The 21,195-nt window shown below is 46.8% G+C and overlaps 1 protein-coding gene across 1 annotated transcript in view; it reads left to right on the forward strand.

Moving 5' to 3' along the window:
* The window catches only part of LOC140406643 (low-density lipoprotein receptor-related protein 1B-like), a 1,956,985-nt gene that overhangs the window by 976,775 nt on the left and 959,015 nt on the right, over window positions 1-21,195 (forward strand). The window contains exon 5 of the mRNA XM_072494650.1: window positions 2,263-2,391. Coding sequence (XP_072350751.1) covers window positions 2,263-2,391 — 129 coding nt within the window. The remainder of the gene's footprint in view (window positions 1-2,262; window positions 2,392-21,195) is intronic.

Below are 21,195 nucleotides of genomic sequence, written 5' to 3' on the forward strand. Positions count from 1 at the left end.
TCTTCCTAAGTTTCTAAGTGGCAAGGACACACTAGCTAGAATGCTTGGGAATCCTAGGTAGAGAACAATTGTGCTACACAAACATAAAAGCAGAATACTAAGGATGCTGGAGATCTGAAATAAAAACAAAACGTGATGGAAAAGCTCAACATCGGTGGAGAGTGAAACAGAGTTAACGTTTCAAGTCCAAAAGAGTCTTCTTCAGAACTGAAGAGTGACAGAAATGTAATGGGTTTAATGCTGTTGTAAAAGGGTGTGTGTCAGGTGGTGCAGTAACGCATTCTGCTATTTCGCTTTCAGACACGACTGACCTTTATTCTTCTGCTAATACATACTGTGGACCAGTACTTTGTTTCTTTATTACTACCATTCCCACTCTTTTGCCTTTTGTTCCATGACATCATTGGAATTTAATCTGTCCCGCCCTGAACCCTATCCCTGAGCTCCTCTATTTTCTCCACCCGGCCCTCCTCCTTTTTCAACAGCATAAAACCCATTACACTTCTGTTTATCTTCAGTTCCAAGGAAGAATTATATTGGACTTGAAACATTAACTCTGTTCCTCTCTCCACGGATGCTGCCAGATCTGTTGAATTTCTCCAGCACTATTTGTTTTTACTGTACTAACTGTTCATGGAAAACTCCTGCTTTTTGGAAAGATAGAATTTGGCACAATTAAATGGCAAGAAACCAAATCTCGTTGTTACAACATCCTGGGTCAGTGCACAGTCGATTTCATCCCCACAGACCCCAGAGTCCCAACACAAGTGAATTAACCAATAATTTGGATAAAGTTTTTGAGATCTTTGGCCTTTGACTACTCCATTGACTTAACAGGCACTAGATTTTTAAGTCAAACACAACGACTTTATTTATAACAATAATAGAGATAAGACATGCAATAATTATACCAGAATAATTGCCAGCTAATCTCCTATACTCCCTCCTTTTACCATCCCACCCTCTATCTGAACACACACAAGACATGCACATACACACAGAGAGGGGGAGATGAAAGTAAAGGAGATGTGAGATGGAAGATGAGGGCCCTTGCTTCAGATGTTGAAGTTGTTTTTCAGCTCACTGTCCTTCCAGGACACAGAGTGATAGAGAAGCACCGATTGGATGGCTAAAAAGGATCTCCTGGCTGAAGCATTCAGTCCAAATCCCCAGACTGTGGGGAGTCAAATCCACCTCAGGTCTGTTTAATTCTGATTTGTTTTCAACTCCGCCAGAATGATCAACAATCTTTCTGAGGAAAGAACAGAGTTCTCCACACGAGATTGCAAGAAGGGGTTTCAACGACTGATTTCAATGATTTCAGCTAGTGGCTGGGTTGGATCCTTAAGATTCCATGTCTCCCCTCAAACCCAGGTCTCAGCTTGGATCGTATTCTTATTTGGTGTCCAGTCTCACTAGAATGTCGACTAGCTTGGTTAAGGAGAAAACAGAGCCTCCAACTGGGGTGTTTGAGAGATACTTTCCTTTTTTGGGGGAGAGAGAAATTCAGAAGAAATTGAGCTCTGAGTTCAAAACAAAACTAAAAAGCAGATGAGGCCTTCCTGACCTTGGCAGAACATTCCAGAATGGTCAACACCAATCAATTAGGAGCCTTGCAAAGTAAACAGTTCATTGGCCGACAGCCAAGTCCATCAAGATGAGACATCACCATTGTCAGCACATCCTGCGAGATTTATTTTTCTTAAATTAAAGGTGGAGTCCATCTTAAAGGTATAAGCGGATTTTTGTCCATGTACAAAAATGGAAATAGCAGAATAACAGAAATTTCAAGGAAAAAACACAGGACAGACAGGGGTTAGCAGGACGGTTCTTATATCATGCTCTTGTCATCTGAACAGGTTGTCCTTAAGCTTTTCTCTTACAGCTATTAATGTACAGTACTGCAATTGATATAAGTCAAGAAATCCACAACTGCAGAAATGTACAATATCCTTATTACCTTGGTATCCTTTCACAGGTAACCCCCTTTGTATGTGATCTGGGCCATTAGATGCGTGTGTTGCCTACAACAGTGCTGATTTCATGCTCTCAGAACAGCAAAATAGTTCTGTCACTTTCTAATCAGTAACTTTGCTGTTTATGTTCTGTTAATAAAAAGATTTAAAAAACTCAAAAGGTCTTTTTGATTTGGATGTAGATCTGGCATACCACATCGCTTATTCTTTGCATGATTGCAAGGCATGATCATATTACATGAAGCATCAGTACAAATGCAAGCAACTTCTTACTTATCTCTTTCAGATTTTGATGAATGCAGTGTTTATGGAACTTGTAGCCAAATGTGCACAAATAACAATGCATCTTACATGTGTGAGTGCGTGGAAGGTTACTTGATGCAACCAGACAACAAAAGTTGCAAGGCCAAAAATGGTAAGCGATAAGCACCATTTGCATTACTTATTAAATTTCTCTTAAGTAATTGACAGGTGTTGAGGAAATACAGCTCATTTGAGATGCTGCATGGTCAGTGGTGATACTACCGGTGAACAGGTTTCAGGTTAGAGAATGGAATAACCCCACATGCCTGATCTCTGATTTGCAATCCATATGAATGCCATTCCTTGCTGGAAGCCAAGGATTGTATTTCTCAGTGGCAAAGAATGCTTGCTCAATCTTTACAGAATTTTCTGATCAAATAACAAGATGAGGATCTGGTTTATAAAAATTTCCATGAGCACTTATTGATGTATCAAAGAAAAGACTTTCAACAAAGATGGTGGCATTCGGAAAAGGTAGACATAAATATGGTTGGAGGCATAAAATAGCACTCCTTTGAATGGAAAACCGTGACGGGCAAGGTTGCACAGGAGTCCAGGGCCACTTTTATTTGCAGACTAGAGAACTGAGGTTTGATGACGTCACCATGTAAAGTAATACAATCTGCTGGTAGGAATAAGGAAAAAAATACACCTCAAATTGCAATATTTTAAATAGAGCAGAGGAGCACCGATGTGGGTCATCACAGGCCATAGTTAAAGTTTATAAAAGCTGCAAGAAAATAATTTTATACTCAGAGGCACAAATGTAACAAGAAAAATAACGTTGAGCTTGTAAATGTATTACTCCACTGGAATATTGTGTCGAGTTTTGATCAGTCCATTATAGAAAGAGGATAAAAGTTGATGTTAAAAGTGCAGTGCAGATTCATTTCGATGTTACCATAATTATGAAAACAGTGAGCCACTAGAGTGAAGAAAATGACCTTATTAAATGTCTGATGAAAGATTATGAAAAATTATAGATGGTTCCCACCGATCAGTGAGATGTTAATGTGAAGACACACATTTAAGATCAATGCAAGAAGAATTAAAGGGGTTAGAAAAATATTTCCACATGGAAGGTGGTTAGATCTTGGAATTCTCTGTCACAAATCAAAAATTGTTTTCCAAAGGAATAAGGTTTTGCTTGAGAAAAGTATTTTGAAAGGGAACAAGAGGATAATGGGTTGAAAGCAGATGGCTCACGCAGATGCAAACAAGTGCAGATGTTACTGGGCCAAATGACATAATTCTTTGATGCCAAATTCTCTAACTATATGCCTTTAAAATACTACCACTGGTGAAGTCAGAAGAAGTTGATGTGAACTGAAAATCCTGGCATTTGAACAATTTTAAGGCAGAGGTAGATCGATTCTTGATAAGCAAAGGGTGAAAGGTTATCGGGGTAGGCGGGAATGTGGAGTTGAGGTTACAATTAGATAAGCCGTGATCTGATTAAAAGGCGGAGCAGGTTCACAGGGTCGAGTGGGTGACTCCTGCTCTTAATTCAAATGTCCGTATGTTTCCTCAATGCGTTTTATTGTTTTTTATTGGCATAGTTCACCTGATATTGGCATAACAGACTTTTAAATGCACATTGCGTTTGTGCAATTTGAGTTTCTGCAATTCTTTGTGCAAGCTTTAAGAATATTGTGCCAGGAGCAGCTATCACCCACAAAACTGCCCATTAAGCTCGGTGAATTGATCACCATTGGGAGTTTGCACGAATAAAATTAATTCACAGGCCTTCAAGGCTCCAATAATTAACTTGGAACTTTAGGCATAACAACTCTATGAGGAACATTTTGAAAGATTTAAAAGGAATTCTATTATAAACAAATTGGAAATAGTTCTGGTTTTCTAAGTCATTTTCACTTTCATGAATTCAAATGTGGCTTACTCAGGGGTGGTAGGTTGATGCTGTGATTTAAATTGTTTATTTGTTTAATGATTTCATTGTCAGCAGTATTACCAGAGTTTACCAAATATATCAGGGAATCTTTCTGTCAGCAGGTTTTTTAAAAACAAAACTATGTTTTGAAATGCTGCCTGACTGCAAAATGTGATTTAAAACATCATTGGTTGCTGTACTGATGAATTTGAGCAACAACTCGAGGAGGAGGGGATGAGTAATTTTCAAATCAGCTGTAATTTGGGGCACAATTTATGTTACAATCGTCACTTTCACCCAAATCAGAAACTCTACGATGATGTTTACATTGGGTAGCACAAAATAAAACCTCTGAGAAACCATAGGTGTTTAGGATGGTGGCATTAAATGAGTTGTGCATACTTAGCGCATCTCTTTACAGCGGCAAAGTAGCACAGTGATTCCCAGCTTGGGTCACTGTCTGTGCGGAGTCTCCACCTTCTCCCCGTGTCTGCGTGGGTTTCCTGGGGGTGCTCCAGTTTCCTCCCACAAGTCCCAAAAGACGTGCTGTTAGGTGGATTGGACATTCTGAATTCACCCTCCCTGTACTCAAACAGGCGCTGGAGAATGTGGCGACTAGGAGCTTTTCACAGTAACTTCATTGCAGTGTTAATGAAATGAAATGAAAATCGCTTATGTAAGCCTACTTGTGACAATAAAGATGACATTACATTACGGACAATTTTTTTTATCTGAAGCCTTTTCATAGCACCTTTCTTCAAGTCTATCACCTGCATTCTGGTTCTGATCAGTTGCACAAAATTGCTTAATCTGTCTGAATCCCTGTCACAAATGTTGTGCCCCATTTGATTTTACACAAATTCCATTGTAGCTTTCAGTCAAGACAACCATTCTTCCACAAATACAAAAATACAGCTATAGGGATTTGACATATCCTTAGCCAGGAATCTTCATCTGGTGATACAAACAATGTGGGTGAACTGTCATTGTCTTGCTGTTGTCCTTCATTTAGGCTTGGACTGCCGTCGTCGCTTTGTTCTTCACTGTGGCATGATTGACCATCATGGTCGTCCTGCTGTGCACTGGAGCATGGTAGACTGTCATAGTCTTCTTGCTGTTTACTTGAGCATGGCAGACTTGCATCATCGGCCGCTAGTTGGTCAGAGGAGGTTGCTAGACCCTCATGGTCTTGTTCCTGCAAGGACTGCGCGTCGGAGTCTTGCGTTGCTTCTATCATGGAGGCTGTCCACGAGCTCGCTGCGGAGGCTTGTGACACGGGAGTCATGTCTTGTGTGTGCAAGGACTGTGCTCTGGAGTCTTGTGTTTCTTTTATCGTGGAGTCTGTCCACGAGCTCGCTGTGGAGGCTTGTGACACTGGAGTCACTACTTCTTCGTGCAAGGACTGCGCTCTGGAGTCTTGCGTTTCTGCAATTGTGGACTCTGTCCACGAGCTTGCTGTAGAGGCTTGTGACACTGGAGTCACTTCTTGTTCATGCAAGGACTGCGGTGTGGAGTCTTGCGTGTCTTCGTTTGTAGAGTCGGGAACCCTGAGTGGTGCATGGACCACGCTCTGTGTGGCAGCAGGCCGCTCCCTGTGGGCTTGTACCGCTCTCTGTCTCTTGGTTTCAGGCCGCATCATAATCCTGCACTCACGAGTCGGGATGTCATATCTGCTGGGCTGAAGATCCTCAAATCCGAAGAACTCATCGTCGGGGTCGTCAATGTACAACACGTCTAGTTGCGGTTCGGAGTTGGTACTGGGGTCGCCTCCCAAGGTGAAAGGTTTGTCTGAGTCGTTGTCTTTTATGACCATATCATCACTGTTTGCCTCGGATCTGGCAATGGACTCGCGAGATCCAGAGAAAATGTTAAGGTCGGTTTCGAAGTATTCAAGGTTGGAATCATCGGTTTGGGCATAGGTAACTGCTTTTTGCAGGGTTCTTCGGAGGCTACTTTCATTTCCTGGTTCAATTTGAGGCATTGTGCTGTCATGCCAGGTGAAAGAAGGTTGTTTAACGGCTTTAAAAGATTTTTTCTTTGATTTGGGATGTTTCCCCTTTAAATGGGTGTGGTCCGGGGCATCTGACATCATGACGCATGTGACAGCATATGTTGGAAGCGTTTGCGCATCCCCAAATCGCTGTTCCTGTACCGGTGGCCGTTTTCGTGATTGCGCATGCGCGGCGTCTCGTGCATGCGCAAACGGACCTTCCCGTTCCATGCGCCTCTTGCGCAACTGCACATGTGCAGTCCCTTTAGATAGATGGCCGCCGATCAAAATTGTTCTCTGCTCCGGGATCTCCGCCTCGTGGTGAGTACTGGCACTTCTCTTACCTTTTCTTGCTGGTTGGAGTGTGTTCTCCTCACAGTATTTGCCGAATTTGTCCAGGACTGCCTGGAAGTCGCTCCTGTTTTGCCCTTTGGAGAACTTGAATTTTTCAAAGATTTCTTCTGCTCTGGCACCGGCGATGGTGAGCATAAATAAGCTCTGTCTTTTCAGCATCGGCCACGTCTTCTAGTTCGGCTGCTACCAAGAAGATTTCAAGCATTTGCCGGAATACGCGCCAGTTTTCACGGAGATTGGCATGGCACTGGTGCTGCTGCGGAACCCGGATCTCAAACATGTTGCCTGGGTATTGTTGCTGGTTGTCCCTGTCCGCTGAGGTATGGCTATATGGATTGAAACAGTTCACTCTGGTACCATGATTTGTTATGTTCTCGGTGTAACATAGGTGGCTTCCTTGTGGTGCACTTGACAATGGAAGGTTCAGACGTGGAGATAACTTCAACACGTTTATTAAACTATTTACACTTCTATTACTCAGGTTCGACACTACTGCTAATCTTACTATAGCTACCCAGACTGACTAACCAGTTGCTGCAATCCACGTGGTGGGAGCGATATTGAATCAACCCTGTGTCTCTACTCACTGACTGTCTCCACTGGAAAGAGGCAGATCATGTGTGGTGTCTTTTATATATGAATTGGTGTAATGCCCTCCTGTGATTGTGTCACCTCTGTGTGTATCGTGAATGTCCATTGGTCGTGTCCTATCTAACTGATCTATTGGTTGAGTGTATGTGTGTGTGATGTTTCTGGTGCTCCCTAGTGTCTAGCTAGCCTACATGCACTTACATTGATGCACATCACCACAGTGGAAAGGATGTTTCCACTTGTAGGAAGAACTAGAACCAGAGGACACCATCTCAGACTAAAGGGATGATCCTTTAAAACAGAGATGAGGAGGAATTTCTTCAGCCAGAGGGTGGTGAATCTGTGGAACTCTTTGCCGCAGAAGGCTGTGGAGGCCAAATCACTGACTGTCTTTAAGACAGAGATAGATAGGTTATTGATTAATAAGGGATTCAGGGGTGAAAGGGAGAAGGCAGGAGAATGGGGATGAGGAAAATATCAGCCATGATTGAATGGCGGAGCAGACTCGATGGGCCGAGTGGCCTAATTCTGCTCCTATGTCTTATGGTCTTATTTTACAAGAATAAGATGATCCTATTCCTGAGCTGGGGATACCTTTTCAACTTTATTCTCACCTTACAGTTCTCTTGTGCCCAAGGATACTCATGGTAGTCAAGTAACTCCTGGGACCTCTCAATGCTTTTTATTGTGAATCGTGCAGGCAGGGTCTCTTACACGGATGTTCTGTGTCAATACCCTTTGTAATTTCTTACTGACCTCAACTTAACTTTTAAATGCTTTCCAAGTTGCAAATGGTTAATATTGCCAGGCATGGTCAGTATGAATTCTTGTTCCCCAACCGAAAATGTACAGGATATGCATGAGTGTTTAGGATGGGTGACATTAAGTGAGGTGTGCCTGGTTAGTGCATGTCTTTCCAGACAGTTTATTTTTCCTCCAGAGCCTTTTCTTAGTACCTTCCTTCAAGACCTTCTTCAGCCTCCTTCTGATGAGTTTCATAAACTGTCCAAACTGTCTGTAATCGATGGCGCTGGCTCAATTAGCTCCTTTGGAGGAAACTGCTCCGATTCTCACACTTCCTAGATTAGACGCTCCAGTGTTCAGCATCAAAGCAGGTGGGCTCCACAGAAGAACTTACATGTGATGAACGGTTCCTGCCTTATCATCATGTAAGGTGATGTCCCCATTAAGACCGGGCTTGGAATCCTGGGGACTCCGCCTCTGGCTCCGCCCATCTGTGAGCCATATATAAAGGGCTGCCTCATGGGCTGTGTAGCAGTCAGCACTTGTCTCAGCTCTAACATAGTTCTTAGTCTAATAAAGCCTTCTTTACAGTTTAATCGCTAAGCTTCGTTATTGAGGGTACCTCAATTTATTAGACTAAACTAGATTCAGGATGGGACGCAGGCCTAAAACCAGAGAAGCTCAATCTGGAAGCACGAACACCGGAGGCGAAGGAGATTTTTCAATACTGGCTGCGGTGCTTCGAGGCCTACCTGGACTCCGCAAGTGGTTTGTCAAACCCATCAATGAGGTGCACGCCCGGAATCTGCTCTCGACCTGCCGGCAGCGCTCGGGGGAATCGCTAGACGAGTTTGTTGAGAAACTCACCGCGCTTGCCAGGGACTGTGACCATAAGGATGTGACAGGGGAAGTCCATATGAACCTGCACATCAGAGACGCTTTCGTGCCTGGCATCCGCTCGACCTACATCCGGCAGCGGCTGCTCGAAAACGGGGCAAATGACCTCTAGGACACGCTAACGCTCGCCTCCTCGCTGGAGGTGACCCCCCCCCGACATAACTTGGGTACGTAACCTGCGGACTCTGCGAGCCCCCCCCCGGGCTTCCTCCGACTCAGCCGTATTACAGGCCTGCGCCACTCGGCGACCCACTCACCATGGGGGCACACCGTGCTACTTCTGAGGACAAGGCCAGCACCCACGCCCACGCTACCCAGCCCGCTCCGCGATCTGCAGCGACTGCGGGAAGAAAGGGCATCGTGGAAATGGTAAATCAGGGATTGCCCAACACCGAGTCTTTACCACGGTCGACCTCAAATCCACCTACCACCAGCCCCCCATCTGACCAAAAGACCGCCCCTATACTGCCTTCGAAGCAGCGGACCGGCCCTTCCACTTCTTCAGGGTCCCCTTCGGTGTCACAAATGGGATCTCCGTCTTTCAAAGGGCGATGGACCAAATGGTGGACCAGTACGGTTTGCGGGCTACATACCCGTACTTGGACAATGTCACCATCTGCGGCCATGACCAGCAGGACCATGACGCTAACCTCAAAAAGTTCCTCCAGACCGCCCGAGCCCTTAACCTGACATATAACGAGGGCAAATGCGTTTTCCACGCCACCCGGCTGGCCAACCTCGGCTGTGTCGTGGAAGACGGGGTCTTAGGTCCCAACCCCGACTGCATGCGCCCCCTTAAGGAACTCCCTCTTCCCCGCAGCCTCAAGGCCCTCAAACGGTGCTTGGGGCTTTTCTCGTATTACGCCCAGTGCGTCCCCAAGTATGCCGACAAAGCCCGCCCACTCCTAAAGACCACCATTTTTCCCCTCTCGGCTGAGGCTCAATTGGCCTTCAACCGCATCAAGGACGACATCATCAAGGCCGCTATGCACGCGGTGGACGAAACCATCCCTTTCCAGGTAGAGAGCGATGCATCAGACATCGCCCTGGCTGCTACCCTCAATCAGGAAGGCAGACCAGTAGCGTTCTTCTCCCGAACCCTCACCGCCTCCGAGGTTCGACACTCTGCAGTCGAAAAGGAGGCACAAGCCATTGTGGAGGCTGTGCGGCGCTGGAGACACTACCTCGCCGGTAGGAGGTTTACCCTCGTCACCGACCAATGGTCAGTCGCCTATATGTTCGATAACACGCAACGGGGCAAAATAAAAAACGATCAAATTTTGAGGTGGAGGATCGAACTCGCCACCTACTCGTACGATATCAAGTATTGTCCGGGGAACTCAACGAGCCCCCAGATGCCCTGTCCCGCGGCACATGCGCCAACGCGCAGGAGGACCGCCTGCAAGCCATCCACAATGACCTCTGCCACCCGGGGGTTACCCGGCTCGCCCATTTTATCAAGCTCCGCAACCTACCTTACTCAACCAAGGAGGTCAAGGCCATGGTCAGGGCCTGCCAAGTCTGTGCGGAGTGCAAACTGCACTTCTATCGGCCAGACAAGGTTCGGCTCGTGAAGGCCTCGGGTCCCTTTGAGCGACTGAGCGTGGACTTCAAGGGGACCCTCCCATCTACCAATTGCTATGCCTATTTCCTCACCATGATCGATGAGTTCTCCCGTTTCCCATTCGCCATTCCCTGCCCCGACATGACCTCAGCCACTGTGATTAAGGCACTGCACGGCATCTTCACCCTTTTCGGTTTCCCCGCTTATATCCACAGCGATCGGCGTACATCGTTCATGAGCGATGAACTGCGTCAGTATCTGCTCAGCAAAGGCATCGCCTCGAGCAGAACAACCAGTTATAACCCGCGGAAAACGGGCAGGTGGAGAGGGAGAACGCGACAGTGTGGAAGGCTGTCCTTCTGGCCCTGTGGTTGAGAGGTCTCCCAACCACGCACTGGCAGGAGGTCCTACCCAATGCCCTACACTCCATTAGGTCACTCCTCTGCATGGCCACGAATGAGACCCCTCACAACCGATTGTTTGTCTTCCCCAGGAAGTCTACCTCCGGGGTCTCGCTTCCACCTTGGCTGATGGCTCCGGGACCTGTTCTTCTCCGGAGGCACGCGAGGAGCCATAAAACGTACCCCCTGGTCGAAAGGGTCCGGTACTCCACACCAACCCCAGTTACGTCCACGTTGAGTACCCCGACGGCAGGCAAGATACAGTTTCCCTCCGGGATCTGGCACCCGCTGGATCCCCCACCACAGACGCCCCTTCCCGCGCCACTCCCCTGCAGGACCCGGCGCCCCCTACAACACACCCCCTTCTGGCCCTACCCCCCGTTGGTGAGCACCCCCTTTACACACCCCGCCGGTGCCGGCACCGCTACCCCCGGCCCTGCCTAATCCCCCTGCCCCGACCCGGACCGAAGCTCCGACCGCTGTGCTCCCGGATGTGCCCTCAACCGGGACGTCCGTGCCCGCCGCACCACTGCCCGAATTGAGGAGGTCGCTGAGGACGATCCGGCCACCGAGACGGATGGACCTATGATGGCACTTCACCCCCGTCGGACTCTTTTTAAACAGGGGGTGAATGTGATGAACGGTTACTGCCTTATCATCATGTAAGGTGATGTCCCCTTTAAGACCGGGCTTGGAACCCTGGGGACTCTGCCTCTGGCTCCGCCCATCTGTGAGCCATATATAAAGGGCTGCCTCATGGGCTGTGTAGCAGTCAGCACTTGTCTCAGCTCTAATAATCTTCCTGGGAGTGGGACTGGGGGGCAGTGATGGACATATTCTTTCCAGTTCACAATAGAAAGATTGGTCAGCAGCTTGCTGCTTTTAAAAAAAGTAGGCTGCTCCACCACCCTAACAAGGTAAGAATGGAATGGGACTTGCACCTCTCAGGGACAGGAGGACCCACTCTCACAAGCTGATGGACAATCTAATTGGCTGACAGCTGAGTAGTTCTTGCAGAGCTACAACACAGCAGCGACCACTGCTGGGAATACAAGGAGTACCGAGGAGAAGGAAGATGGATACCGGACTTCAAGATAACTCCATGGATTTTGAATTTGTTCACCAGTGGGGGGCGGGAGTTGCGAGCTGATCACCTTCCTTCCATTTCCCCTCCCACGTCTTTGCCAAAATATTATTGCTGCTGAGGCAGGATGAGGTACTTAAATGGCCTTTAATTGGCAATGGAACTAAGGGTCAGTGGGCTTACCCCTCGTATTGTGGGTGAGAGATCATGGGTGGGGGGGGGAAAGCAGTGGGTTGGCCACCTGCATTATCTTATGTGACCTCCCACACCCCCTGCCTTCAAATCCATCAGTGGGGGGGGGGGGGGGGAGAAATTCCACCCTCACCTCCAAATAACACACGCCCTTAACGGTCCAGTTGTAACATTAATACTACATGTAAACATAACACAGATATTATAATTGCAGATGTACACAGGTAGAAACATAGAATTCCTACAGTGCAGATGGAGGTAATTCGGGCCATCACATCTGCACCAACCCTCTGAAAGAGCACCCCACCAAGGCTCTCTCCCCTCACTCCCCGCACTATCCTCACCACCCATTCACCCCATCTAGCCTACTCACCTTTGGACACTAAGGAGCAATTTAGAATGGCAAATCCTAACCTGCACATCTTTGGACTGTGGGATGAAACTCGAGCACCCAAAAGACACCCTCGCAGTCAATGAACAAAGAGCAAAGAAAAATACAGCACAGGAACAGGCCTTTCGGTTCTCCAAGCCAGCGTCGATCACGTCTCCTATCTAGACCAAACGCCTGTGCCCTTCGATACCCCGTCTGTTCATGTGTCTATCCAGATAAGCCTTAAAGGTCGCTAAAGTTTAAAGGTCGCAACGGAGGGGAGAATGTACAATCTCCACACAGTCACCCAAGTCCAGATATGAACACAGGTCCCTGGCGCTGTGAGGCATCAATGCTAACCACAGTGCCAACGTGCCGGCCCATGGGTGAATGAATGAAAATTGAATTTTTAAACTGATAGATGTGTACAATTAAAGTGGAATAAAAGGATAATCTTCCAGTGTCATTCTGATAGACTTGCAATAGGCTCAGTGATGCCTGAAAATATATTATGTTGGAAATTTAAGGAATTTAAGATAATTGGTATTTTGTAATATTCAGTATTCAACATCATTATATTAAAATGCCTGGTGATTTAACTTTGACCAGGAGATGGATGAATATTACTGATTGATGTGACAATGTGCTGCCGTAATCCATATGGTCAGTTCGTAGATGAGGAAAAGGGCAATATATTTATAAATTCATTATTAATGCCATTTCTACCCCTTAATACCAACACATTTCACAACAGGCAAATTAAGCGTTCAGGCTAAATGTTTACAGCAATGAGAACATTCAGTCGTTGTGAAGTTACTTCAGTTTCTTTTAATAATTTTAAGTAGATTGTTTTGTCTAAAACTGGTTATTTCCAACACAGCAAGATCTTCGTTAGCCAGTTTTAATCGAATGTAAAATAGCCTTGACAGTCTGAGTAAAAATAATGAATAATGAGTTTATTCAAAAAATTAATTGTAAACATTGCCCTCGTGCTTCAGATTTGATATTAAATCATCAGAAACAGTCTCAGGAGGCTGTACCTCAGTCACAAAGCATGACAGCAGTCTTGTGCACTGTGTCAGTCAAACCTGCAATCAAGGATCATAAGAGCAATACTTCAGACCGAGCCATAGAAAGTGGCCACAGCTCTCAATTTCTGTGCCACAGGCTCAGTCCATGGAGCCATGGGAGACTTAAGCCAGATCCACTAATTCCATGTGCACTCTATTTTTTAAGGCAAGTCACTGATGCTGCTTTTGCCAAAGCAGGGAAATTTATACTAGTTGACAGTCCCTCTGCACAAATGACTGAGAAGGCCATTCCAATTTCCGGAATTACCTGACTCCCTGAGGTTGTCAGGGCTCTTGATTAGCGGTATGTGGCATGGAATGCCCTAAATCTGAACTCCCAAGATTATATGATCCACAAAAGCTAATGATGTGGCCCATTTGCAATGACAGGCATAGCTTCTTGCATTTGAACTCACTATACGCTGGGAATTGTCATGATGCATTTATACTCATCAGTCTGGCGTCACAACACTATTTTAACAGCAGAGGCGAGGACAAGGATAGCTGCTGGATGACTAGGGATACATCTTCATGGGCTGGATACTCCATTTTTGGTACTAAGTCCCCATGCCGTTGTGAAAACTGTGGTCTTTTACGCCAGGAAAACTGGCGTCAAAAGGCCACAGATTCACCGTCTTGCAGGGGGCTAGCAGGCAGCTGTCAAAGAGCTCGCAACTCTAGCTGTCGATACGGCCCCCCACACTTCTGGGTCAGAGGCTGTGCATGCGCATGGCAAAGTAGAGCCCCGCATTGGCCCCTCGCACGCCCCGAACCACCCACACACATAGCCGCCAGTCTTGAATGAAGCCCCCCTCCCCCTGCCCTCCGATCGGCCCTCCCCCGACTGTGGCGACCCAGACTGAGTGCACAGCCTCTACACGAGGATCCAGGACGGTGGGACCATGAGAGGTCCACGCCGTCGGGAATTTGGCCGATCAGTCTGGAGAATCGCAGGCGGGCCTCAGGCAATAGCCTGAGATGGTGGATACTCCACAAGTAAGCCGATTTTTGGGAGTGCGGAGAATCGAAGAACCGGCGCTGCTTCCAATTTCGTGCACCAAAACGGATTCTCCACCTCGTCGTCGAACGCGATTTCGGTGTTGTGGTACGGAGAATCCAGCCCCATATATTTACCAATAATGCAGAGGAAAATGGCATTAGAAGTGAAGGATAAGAATGGAGCGAGCCATTGGGAGCCTGAAAGGAATTTTCCAGTGTCAGGATCAGTCTGGAAGTGCCATGGGGCATAAGCTTGGCACCACTTCATAAATTGCGATAGCATGTTGTAGATTTCAAACTTATTCAACCATAGACTGACAGTAGATGTCTCAGAGAATGCCAGAAGCTTGAAGGTAATGCTGCTGATGATTTGTACCTGACCCACAGAAGACCAGGAAGCATGCGCTGTGACGATGTTTGCTTGACAGCTGAGAGACAGATTAATTGGCAGATCTTCACAGATGATTAGATCAGGACTAGTTGGATGTCTCAGCTCATTAAAAATCTGCTCCTCTCACCAACTGTCTAACATCCCTGTGAAATTCTTGCTCCTCCGTGCCAGCCATCGCATGTTGATTCTGAACCTCAATCAACACATCACCTGTTCTCAATTGACATGCAAGGAAATCAAGCACCACCCACCCTCATATCAAATGTTCCAGAGACTATTGCAGTTATTTGCAAAAAGATCATTTGCTTCTGTCACTGTGAACAGTCCTTGGGACCAGGCCATTAGTGCACCCAATTCTAGAATTTCTCCGATTGCCATTTGAGGGCATTGGGCTTGAAATGTTATTGGCTAATACAAGATGGTATGCACGTCTTGAAATGAAGGCGGTCTTTCTCCCAGGATGCGGATTGTTATGGCTCAGATTGATAGTTTGGCATGAACTCTTTGTCATCTTGGTCCTGCATAGATAAAAGCCTCCACAGGGAACTCTTGGCATGGACCTTTGTGTTTCTGCCATAAAAGCATGCACTTTTAAGGCCCACCTACAGGCTTTCGTCTGGTACAGGGAACGCGATTCTGAGCACAAGTGATTGTTGGAACAATCAACCTCATGGAATCGAAAGAAGAGGGTGGCATGGTAGCACAATCGAAACATGACGGCAGCACAGTGGTTAGCACTGTTGATTCACAGCGCCAGGGCCCGGGTTCGATTCCCAGTTTGGGTCACTGTCTGTGCAGAGTCTGCATGTTATCCCCGTGTCTGTGTGGGTTTCCTCCGGGTGCTCCTGTTTCCCCCCACAAGTCCTAAAAGACATGCTTTTTAGGTGAATTGGACATTCTGAACTCTTCCTCAGTGTACCTGAACAGGCGCTGTAGTGTGGCAACTAGTGGATTTTCACAGGAACTTCATTGCAGTATTAATGTAAGCCTACTTGTGACACTAATAAAGATTCTTATTATTTTTAAATCTTGAGAAGAGAGTCAACCAAATATCCTTTAGTCCTTGGGTGGCACGGTGGCACAGCGGTTAGCACTGATGTCTCACAGTGCCAGAGACCCGGGTACAATTCCAGCCTTGAATGACTGTCTGTGTGTACTTTATCCCATGTCTGTGTGTGTTTCCCCCCTGGTGCTCGTGTTTCCTCCCACAGTCCAAAGATGTGCCGGTTAGGTGGATTGACCTTGATACATTTCCCCCAATGTCCAAAAGTCTAGGTGGGGTTACTGGATTATGGCTCTTTCAGAGGGTCGGTGCAGAATCAATGGGCTTTCTGCAGTGTAGTGATTCTATGATTCAGCAATGCAGCCAATTACACTTTACGGTTTGGTTGACAAGGAGATCACAGAAGGCCTTCTAAGACCTGCAGTCCCTCATTCAATGTATTTTATTGCCATGACTCGCTTGTTTGGATATTTCATGCAATTGCCACTTTCTCTAAACACGTAGAAATTTGCAGCATCAAAGGCCATTCGGCCCATCACATCTATGTTAGGTCTTTTAAAGAGCTACCCAATTAATCAAGTGCCTTTCACTTTTCCCCACAGCTCTGCTAATTAATCCTTTTAGCATATAACTATTTCCCTTTCAATATCCTTTCAGTAATTCATTTGTGATACTAAGAAATAACTGCATTAAAAAATAATCTGCTCATTTCACATCTGGATTATTTTGCAAATTATCATAAATTTGTGTGCTTTGGTTATTGAACCACCTGTCAGTGGGAGCAGTTTGTAAACATCCTGGGCGGGATTCTCCACTCCCGCGCTGAAGTGCCCACGCCGTCGTGAACGCCGTCGAGGTTCACGACGGCGCGAAACGGCCCCTATCCCGACCGATTCAGGCCCCGACAATGGGCTAGGATCCGGGCCGCGTCATCTACACACGCCAGGCCTTGTCGCCGTGTAAAGGCGGTGCCGCATACATGACGCGGCCGGCGCCGCATAACTGGCGTCACCCGCGCATGCGTGGTTGCCGTCCTCTCCGAGTCCGCCCCGCAAGAAGATGGCGGACGGATCTTGTGGGGCCTCAGAAGGAAGGAGGTCCTCCTTCAGAGAGGACAGCCCGACGATTGGTGGGCACCGATCGCGGGCCATCCCACATTTGAGGTACCCCCTCACCCCACGCAGGCCGCCCCCCCAGCATTCCTGCGCTGTTCCCGATGGCAGCGACCAGGTGTGGACGGCGCCGGGGGGAACCCGCCATTTTGGCCTGGCCGCTCGGCCCATCTGGGCCTGAGAATAGTGGGGGTGCCGGAGAATCGCCATTTTGGGTGTCTCCGGCGATTCTCCGGCCTGCGGCCTGCGGAACTCGACGGGGCCGTTCCCGCCGCTTGAGAGAATCGCGGGAGGGCGTCGGACCGGCGTCCCGGGAAATTTTGGCGGTCCAGGCGATTCTCCTAACCGGCGCGGGAGTGGAGAATCTCGCCCCCGCTCTTTGAAAATCCCTCATTACTTTAAACGCCTCCATTAAATCTCTCCTTAACCTTTTGTTCTAAGATGAACAATCCTAGTTTTCCTATACTCTCCTTATGGTGAAGATCCCAATATCTATGATAGAATCCGAATGAATCTCATCTGAATCCTCTCTAAGGCCCTGACATTCTTCCTAATATGTGGTATCCAGAATTGGAAATTATATGCTGAGGCATAGAATATAAATGCAGAGAGGTTATGCTGGAACTGTGCAAAACACTAATTAGGCTCCAGCTTGAGTGCTGTGTACAACTCTGGTCATTAGATTGTTACAAAGATGTGATCGCACTGCAAAGGACAGAGAAGAGTCATACAAGGATGTAGCCAGAAATGTAGAATTTTAGCCAGGAGGAAAGACTGTGGTTTAGTTCTTTGGAACGGATGAGACTGAGGGAAGATTTAATTGAGTTGCATGAATTTATGGGAGGTCTAATTAGAGTGGATTGGAAGGTTCTATTTCCCTTAGCAGAGATATCAATACCAGAGTGCATAGATTAAAAGTACTTGGAGTCATGATATGCAAACAGGCAGCTAATGAACACATAGAATAGGACACGACCAATGAGCAGTCAGGACATTCAGGGGTGGTATCTCACTATAAAAGGGATGAGGCACTCACACCCCGCTTCTTTCCACAGACCAACATCTGCAGAGTGAGACAGGGTGTATCCTCAGCATCACACCCCAGCACGTGGCTTAGAGCAAGGCTGGTTCAGTTCGACTGAGTTACTACATTTAGATTAGCAGAGAGTCGAACTCATTGAGAACTGTGCTAATAGTTAAATAAAACACATTGAACTCACTTCAAAGTCTGGAGCATCTTTTACTCAAAACTGCATCAAGTGGCAGCTTGTGTTATTCCAAATTACATTACACAACATGATAGCAGGAGTCTGTTCAATCTAGTTAGTTCAACTCAGCAAGATCCGTGACGACCAGTGAATGTGCACCGACACAATGGAAAAGATTCAGGCTCCTCATCAGCTCAGGACCTCCGGCAATCTCAGTGCCAACTGGCGGACATTCAAGCAGAAATTTCAGCTTTATGTTGGAGCACAGACCTCAATGAAATGAAAAACTGAAAATGAAAATCGCTTATTGTCACAAGTAGGCTTCAAATTAGGTTACTGTGAAAAGCCCCTAGTCGCCACATTCCGGTGCCTGTGCATCTGATGCACGGAAGATAGCTCTTTTCCTCACCACAGCGGGTGATCACGCCTTGGAAATAATCAACTCCTTTCACTTCGCCGAAGACCAGGACAAGACAAAGTTTCAGAACATCCTGGACAAGTTTGACAGCCACTGTGAGGTGGACACCATCAAAATCTTCGAGCGGTACATATTCCAGCAGCGATTGCAAGGTAAAGACGAATCCTTCAACTCATATTTAACTAACCTTAGACTGGTTAGCGCAATCCTGCAACTTCGGTGATATCATTGACTCCATGATCAGAGACCAAATTGTTTTTGGAGTTCACTCTGATCCTCTGAGAGAGCAGTAACTGAAGATCAAGCATATGACTCTGCCAGTCGCGATTGAAACATGCACAGTGCATGAGCACGCTAAAAATCGCTATTCCCAGTACAAAACGGCAGAAAATGATAATCTAGCCTCCCATGTGGCGGAGAGGGTTCAGGCCATTTCCCGGAAGCAGCGCCTCAACATTGACGAAAGCAGCCATTTCGCGTGCTCTTCTCGGGGCCCGACGCATGCGCGATGCGAACGGGATAACGAAGCGGCCGAAACCCTCACTGTACAGGTGCAGACGTCTGAGAACCGCACTGCGCATGTGCAACTAAGCACGGAGCGTCAGGACGCCAACATCATGACGTGTTCGACCTATGGCACCGCCCATTTCAAGAAACACTTCCCTGCAAGAGGCAGACGCTGTTTAAACTGCGGGAAGCCAGGCCACTATGCAGCCCTGTGCAGATCTGCACCACCAGTCAGGCTTCCATCCCACCTGTCAAGGCGCTGTCGTCCCCTCCGCCACCTCTCCGGCGGTTGACCAGGATCAGATGCAAGCCTCAGAGACTGGACTTGTGAACGTTTGTTTTGTTTGCTCTGTTCTGTTGTCCTCCGTCAGTCACGTTGGACAGACTCATTCACATGTAAATGCATTCACATACGCCAACAAAACATTTAAAAAAAAAGAGATGTCATGATATGCAAACATCCAGCTAATGAACACATAGAATAGGATACAACCAATGAGCAGTCAGGACACTCAGGGGTGGTATATCACTATAGAAGGGATGAGGCACTCACACCCCGCCTCTTTCCACAGACCAACATCTACAGAGTGAGACAGGGTGTATCCTCAGCATTGCACCCCAGCACGTGACTTAGAGCAAGGCTGGTTCAGTTCGACTGAGTTACTACATTTAGATTAGCAGAGAATCAAACTCATTGAGAACTGTGCTAATAGTTCAATAAAACACATTGAACTCACTTCAAAGTCTGGAGCATCTTTTACTCAAAACTGCATCAAGTGGCAGCTTGTGTTATTCCAAATTACATAACACAACACTCGGGAGAAGGGTTAGAGAGGAGTTTAAAAAAAACTTTTGAGTATCCAATTCATTTTTTCCAATTAAGCGGCAATTTAGCGTGGCCAATCCACCTAACCCTGCACATCTTTGGGTTGTGGGGCCGAAACCCATGCAAACACGGGGAGAATGTGCAAACTCCACACGGACAGGGATTGAACCTGGGACCTTGGTGCTGTGAGGCAGCAGTGCTAACCATTACACCACCATGCTGCCTTGAAGGATTAGAGAGGAGTTGCGAAAATATTTCAACCGGAGGGTGTCGAGGAGCACACTGCTTGAAAGGTTGGTAGAGAGAGAAATTCTTATCACATTATAAAAAGTTTGGGGTATGCTTTGAAGCATCATAACCTACAAGGCAATGGAACAATTATTGGAAAGTGTTATTTAGTTTATAGTTGTTTATCATTTAACACCGAGATGATTGACTGAATGGCCTCCCTCTGTGCTTTAAATTTCTTGGATATCATTCCTCACCATCCGTACCCCGTGAAATATCCTAAGTTATTGGCTGCAACAAAAAAAAAGAGGGTGAATTACATTTCTTCCCAGCTCTGCGAGTCGGGACTGCAAAGTGTTGCTCCTCACAATGCTTTTCACTGTTTCCTGGCGTGTAGACCCTGCAGCAAAAGAAACATGCTGTTTACTGTCATCTGCTCAAGCTGCATTCTATCACAATTAACTAAGTTATGGATTTCTTACGGAGAAAACAGTGGCTGCTGAAGAGATCAAAAAAAGCAATCGAAATGTTTATGTTCCTATAAACCCACTAAAGAATTCCGCATCTCCATTCCTGGGGCCGAATCTAGAGTGGAAGCCAGTAATCGCCATTCTTTGTCTTCATACTGTATTGAATTCCAGATGAAAGCATGTCCTTTTACAAGCCTGTGCCCTGACATTATTAGCCATATTCTCCAGAAGAAAAGCACAATCTTAAGTGACTGCTGTTCTCTCCAGACTCTGCAATCACAATCAGCCAGTTGTCATGGTTACAGAGAACCGCCCCCCCCCCCCACCCCCCCCCCACCCCCACCCCCAATCCCCAAAAATTGTTCTTTCACCGTTTTTGATAGATTATGTGGTTTCCAGTAGGGTTGGGTGAAGAGTGCATCGAATGTGCTACGCATGGTGCCGCAATTGTGCAGGGCAAGATGGATAGACCAGAGGTTTTTCTTTCCTAATCATCACTGTTTGAATGTTTATATGAATGGTAGTAATGGCGGTAATGGTAAGCCGAAGGGAGAAAGGAGCTATTCGACTTCAATGTGTGAGCATGAGTTATAGGATCTGAGACAA

The sequence above is a fragment of the Scyliorhinus torazame genome, chromosome 2 (assembly GCF_047496885.1).
Source record: "Scyliorhinus torazame isolate Kashiwa2021f chromosome 2, sScyTor2.1, whole genome shotgun sequence".
Taxonomy (NCBI): Eukaryota; Metazoa; Chordata; class Chondrichthyes; order Carcharhiniformes; family Scyliorhinidae; genus Scyliorhinus; species Scyliorhinus torazame.